This window comes from Dendrobium catenatum, unplaced genomic scaffold (assembly GCF_001605985.2).
Source record: "Dendrobium catenatum unplaced genomic scaffold, ASM160598v2 fragScaff_scaffold_1063, whole genome shotgun sequence".
NCBI classification, from domain to species: Eukaryota; Viridiplantae; Streptophyta; class Magnoliopsida; order Asparagales; family Orchidaceae; genus Dendrobium; species Dendrobium catenatum.
In genome coordinates this window covers 8,721-14,824 of record NW_021319525.1, presented here as the reverse complement: position 1 = coordinate 14,824, position 6,104 = coordinate 8,721, and the positions used below count along the sequence as shown (strand labels likewise).

General features: G+C 34.8%; 1 protein-coding gene across 1 annotated transcript; it reads right to left on the bottom strand.

Annotated features, from left to right (window-relative positions):
- Nucleotides 1-1,766: 1,766 nt before the first annotated feature.
- On the bottom strand, nucleotides 1,767-3,076 carry LOC110099086. The gene is made up of 3 exons (XM_020826121.2): nucleotides 2,660-3,076; nucleotides 2,532-2,580; nucleotides 1,767-2,460 (listed from the first exon to the last, which is right to left on the bottom strand). The coding sequence occupies exons 1-3, from the start codon at nucleotides 2,995-2,997 to the stop codon at nucleotides 2,389-2,391; spliced, it is 459 nt and encodes a 152-aa protein (XP_020681780.2). The 5' UTR covers nucleotides 2,998-3,076; the 3' UTR covers nucleotides 1,767-2,388.
- Nucleotides 3,077-6,104: the final 3,028 nt, after the last annotated feature.

The following is a 6,104-nucleotide window of genomic DNA, read 5'->3' as shown; positions in this document are numbered from 1 at the left end:
TGGTCAGCATTACCATGCACTTGAATCTTTTGCTTACAATATTTCAAAAAGATATGCCCATTGCAATGATTCATGTAGGCTGTAGACAATCATCAACCCTTATAACCTAACTAAGACTTCTGCAACCAATCCTTCAACCGCCAACACGAGTGGAGCACCAAGCACACAACTCCGATCCTACTCACCAGTCATTGACCTTCACATCTTGAGACGGCTCAAGAGATATCTTCTACCAATAAGGAAATTGCAACTCTCTTATATTTGACCCTAATATGATAAGGTGTATTTTTTGCTAATGTTAGTATGATTACACAGCTATTAGAAATCTAGTAACTCTGCATGAACAACAAATTAGTTCATCTCCACCAAAACTTATTGACCATAGTCCTACAACTCAACATTTTCAACAAAATTTATACAAGAGAGAACTAAGTGCACCATTAAAACTCTGAAGGTAACAACTATATGACCTTGAAATTAATTATTTTTGGTATACTTTATGATCAGGATATCAACAGAAGATTATGGCGCGTCTATCACAGGAGTAATCGAAGATCGATGGCTACGATTAAGAGTCTTTATTTCTGATGAATTTTATGTATTTATTGTGCTTATGATTTAGTCATTACCATTGTACCCCTACACGGGATTAGTTTGTGTTGTACCCCTACACGGGATTTTAATCTTTGAGTCTTTTTTATTTTGAGGCCTATATATGGAGGCCTTCAATATTGTAAGAGGTTGGATGATGATTAATAAAAAATTTATGTATTCTTGTTCTCATGAGTATTGAAAGCTCTAGAGAGAGGCAAAGTCCCTAGGTGAGGGCAAAGTCTCTCTCTCTCTCTCTCTCTCTCTCTCTCTCTCTCCACTAAAAGCCCCTTCCTAACTGAACCCCAACCAATTCCACCTTCTAAGAACCGGCCGCCCCCTCCCTCCCTCTCTTTTAGGAATTCACCTCTCTTTTAGGAATTCAAAATTTGAATTCCCTTCTCTCTCTCCTCTCATTAACTCCAGCAATTAATTACCCAGGTCTAGAATAATTGTTGGATTTAATTCTCAAATTCTAATAGCCTTTCTTAAACCCCTCCCTCTTTCTCCATACAAGCCGTTGGCCATCCTAGCCCCCTCCCAAAATTGGAGGAACTTTCACTCTCCATGGATGGCCGACCCCGAGCATGACCATAGATTTGTATTCGACCCTTCAGGACGAATGGATGTTCATCGGTCTGACTTCTTCGACATAAATTAAGATCGACCACTCCGTCGAAGACTACATCGATCGGATCTTCTTTTCCTTAACAACCTTCATCAACGAGCATCAACTTCCCGTTCAGTGGCAAATCCTCCATCACCCACCAGCTACCTCTTCTCCGAACAACTCTTCAATAAGCAATATTGTAAGTGTCTACTATCTTGTGGTGGCATCGTTAATATTGTATCAATTATTCTTCTGCTAAAATATCGATGAGCATGAGTGAGGAAAACTCAAGGCGATCATTCTAATTGTTAAACGGTGGATTCTTGTGATTGGCAAATTAAGATTTTTTTTTTTATTTTTCTTACTTTAATTTCTCCCTACTCTATATTGTAACTGCATGCAATTATAAGATCTATAACTAAGAAATCCTAAAATCAATCTTGTGAAACATTAAATTTTAATTAGCAAGCTTAATAACTTTTTATAATTTCCACGCAATTCCTGTAACTGCGGAAGATGTCAAAGGTGAACCTATCCAATCAAAAGCACGTACATAGTTGTGTACAATTGAGCACTAATGCCATGTGTCATCTCCTAATTGGTTGATGCACCTTTTGCACTTCATCCGGAACTAATAATTTCTACTAAATGCCAGTGTGGTAAGAAATATCCACATTTGCTACTAATAATTTCTACTAAATGCCAGTGTTGTAAGAAATATCCACATTTGCCAATGAAAAGCGAATTTGTCAGGTTAACATATTCTACAAATATTACCTAAATAAGCTATAAATTAAGCAAATAAAGACCATTTAAAAGCCTTCATAGACCTAAAACATTGTCATTAGCTCATAATCGCAGTTTGAAGAAAATATTCAACTCATAAACTCGGGGTTTGTTTGGGACGGCTTTCTTATTGCTTCTTAAATCAACTTTCTGGTAAAAAAAATTAAATTTTTTGTGAGAAATCTGATTTAAGAAGCAGTAAGAAAGCCGTTCCGAACGAACCCTTAGTCGAGAAAATATTTCCTCCTTGCCTATAAACAACATCACACAACATCCATTGCACCTTTCTAGTTCATGAGAATTCACAAAAATACATCACCTAACAAGCCTAAATCAAGAACTGACATATCAATACTCTATCTAAAAAGACTAGTATCCGATAATTCAGTAAAATGTAGAGTTTAATTATCCAATATATTACCAATATAGTTAAATTGCCGCCTCCTTCCTTCTCGAACATCAGGACCCAATCTCTGAAAAGCAGAACATATTTAATAAAATCACAACTGAAGCAAACTAAACAGGCAGAGTGGCAAATCGGAACCTTTACTAGCAAAATGGCATCCACCACCTCTCGTTCGAGAGAAGCCGCCCTGAAATCCACAACGATAAAAGAAAAATCTAAAAAATACGTACAACTCAAAGGAAACGCAATCGAGAGAATAGCAATACCTAAGTATGTATTTGATTTGCGGAGGGGAGAAAGTCGAAAGGTCCATCCCCCAGCGAACGGCCCGTCGAGCCTCTTTCTTCAGCTCATTGCGGCTCTTCTTGAAAGAATCCCCGCTGGTTTTCAGCCCTACTTCATCACTGCCAATATCACTGCCGTCCGATGGCGGCCTCACCGGGCTGAGAGCATGTTTACGGATGCCCAAGCTTCCAGCGTGTGGCGAAGTGGAGAAGAAGAAAATATGGGGTTTTGGAGATAAGATAGAGAAGATCCATGAAGGTAAATCAGATGAACGCCTCAGCAGAGCAGAAGCCGCCGGGGCCGCGGCTGCTTTCGCCATGACTTTCTTCCCGGCATATAATTCGAGAAATTATATCGTTTATTTCATGAAGAAGCTGAGTCGAAACGGGACTGTAAACAGAACATTAGAGTAGAAAAGTCCATGGGCTTACTTAGTTAATTGGGCTTAAAAGATAGTGGGCTTTTCTACTTTTTAATGAAACAGTAAACGATCCTTTTTTTTATTTTGCAGTTCGTCATAAATACGTAGATAAGTTTCTTATTTTTTATTTTCCATATAAAATTAAATAATCTTATTTTTTTTAAAAAAAATCATCACTATAATTGGCCTATAAATGATCCACGTCACTCAGTACATAACCACGGTACCCAGGAAAGAAGGGGGTGTGACGCGTTCTAACTCGCCTCTGGACAGCGTTGTATCCACACATCAACAACAACAACAACAACATCAAGCCTTTATCCCACTACTTGGGGTCGGTTACATGAATCATTTTTCTCCATTGTGTCCTATTAAAAGTCAAATTCTCATTTAAATCTAATAAAGAAAGGTCATTCCTAACATTTTCTAACCAAGTCTTTTTAGGTCTACCCCTACCTTTCTTAACATAAGTCAAATCTAATACCTCTACTCTCCTAACCGGGTCATCGGAAGGCCGTCGTTTTATGTGACCAAACCATCTAAGGCGACTCTCTCTAATCTTATCTTCTACTGAAGCTACTCCAACATTTTCACGTATATGCTCATTTCGTATCCTATCTCTAAGGGTAAAGCCACTCATCCACCTGAGCATCCTCATCTCTGCCACACTTAACTTAGTATTATGCTTCTCTTTTAATGGCCAACATTCGGCACCATTGCGTCGTATCCACACATAATAATTTTATATAAAGTTAAGAGCTTATTAAAATGATAGGGATGCGATCATATACATCTATGGTGTCATAAGCACTGAAGCTTTTGCAACACCTTCATCATAAGGTTAGAGCATGTTATTCAAATCGATGGTGTTGTTACTTATGTCAGACATATGGATATGAATTGCGGGTGCACTAGTAGTGAACCCGGGAATTTTCTTGATAGGATTACAACTTGACTATTTTAAAGATATCATCAATTTGCCCATATCAATAGATCGATGACATGGCAAACATCAGGGAGTCGATGGTCAAAATAGATGTTGCAACCTTAAGTGTTGGCCCGTGTAAATTGGTGTGGGTTGCATGTTAGGTCGACCGGGGTTTACACTGGCCTAAAGACAGTGCATCCTCATCACAAAAAAAAAAGATGTTGCATGATTGATGGGACTTCCTATTGACCCTTTGTTATATCAAAGCACAAATGTTTAATTTGAAATTAAAAAAAAAAAAAAAAGTTGTTAGCACTCTAAATTTCTTTGAGAAAAACATTGGATTTATTTTAATTAATAAGAATCACTACTTCAAAACTCATGTGTTCAAAGAAGACTTATAGTAATAATACTTAATACTAACTCAAATCAAACAGCTCCTTAAACTCATAAATAAGCTTCATAATTTGATTTTGCATATATTACTTTAACCAATCTCCTATGTATATAATTAGAATATCATAAGAAAAAAATAAATATAATATCAATTTTAGCATAAAATCATATTCATCTTATATATCATATTGATCTAATCATCGTAATGATATGAATATGATTCAACAAATCATTAGACACGAATCAACTCTATATGCACCAAATTTTAAGTCAACGAAGTGATTACATATTTGATCATCGTAACTCGCTATTGAACCCACCAGTAAATCGACGATCTCATTTATTCGCGAAGGCTATTCACCCACGAAATCTCGCTACTCATTTAAAATGCTTGTTAAGCGATTTGGAGTTCCTATTGAAAAAACTCTTTGTAAAAATTCACCATCTACTTTAAAATTTGCTCGAAATTCTTGTATTGTATTCAACTGTCTTGAATAGTCATCCGCCCCATAACTAAATGATTTATTTATTTATCTTCTTTATCTTTTGTCAAATAAGTCATTATATCTCAAATATTGGCTCAAAGATAAATAAAGAGTAAAAATTTGTTCATGTCCAAAATGATCTCACTTAGATCTTTTCTCTCTCTCTCCCACATCTTAGGCTATATTTTAAACAGATTAAACTTCTTTATTTTAACTTTTTAGTTCTATTTTATGCTTCGTTTGGGATGCCTTTTTTGTTGCTTCTTAAAACAACTTTCTAGCACAAAATTTTAATTATTGAACATTAAAATTGTTTTAAGAAGCAGCAAGAAAATCGTCCCAAACAAAGCCTTAGTCATCATTTCAAAAGTGATTTTCTAAAAGCAAAAGTTGAGAAAAGCAATAAAAACTAATATTTCAAATACATATAGTTTTTAAGTAAAAAAAAATCAAAAAGTTGATTCAAATAAAACCTTAATTTCATATGAAAATCTTTAATAGAAACTTTGGGGGCTTAAAATTTGGGGGCTTAAAATTCCATTAGACTGAGATCATAATCCTCACCAAGATTAATAAAATCATTATACAAAAAAGAAAATAATCATTATTTGAAAGAAACTTCCTCAAATTTAAAAATATAGATTTGAGTTTAAGTGAGCATCATGTGCGCAAAGCATAAAGTGCCTTGCACATAATAATAGGCAAACGTGCTTTTAATCCCATTAAATAAAAATTAAATTAAAAAATGTGCAAGAAATGTCCATCAGCAAACATATATATTTTTTTTTACATTTTGGCTCCATTTAGGACAAATTTCTTACTAATTCTTAAAGTAGAAAGTTATTTTAAAAAACAATAAGAAAAATATCCCAAACTAAATATTAGGCTCTTACTACTTAAAGTAAGTTTTAAGTATAAAAACTTTATTTATTTATTATGTTGCTTGATAAAAAAAAAGTCTTCAAATTTAAGAGAAATTTCTATAAGATAGTGATTAGACCTTCAATGATTTATGATGCAGAATGTTGGCCATTAAAAGAGAATCATAATATTAAGTCAAAGTGTGGAAGAGATGAGAATGATCAGGTGGATGAATGGCTTCACTATTAGAGACAGAATACGAAATGAACATATCCTTGAAAAGTTGGAATAACTGAGTGAAAGATAAGATTAGAAAGAGTCGATTAAGATAGTTT

Bases quoted from the DNA above. Each gene is read 5' to 3' on its own strand.
- LOC110099086 (XM_020826121.2), bottom strand. From the start codon at position 2,997: ATGGCGAAAGCAGCCGCGGCCCCGGCGGCTTCTGCTCTGCTGAGGCGT. The intron at 2,581-2,659 runs GTATTGCTATTC...TGTGGATTTCAG, and splicing joins CAAATCAAATACATACTTAG to GGCGGCTTCTCTCGAACGAG. The intron at 2,461-2,531 runs GTTCCGATTTGC...TCTGCTTTTCAG, and splicing joins ATGCCATTTTGCTAGTAAAG to AGATTGGGTCCTGATGTTCG.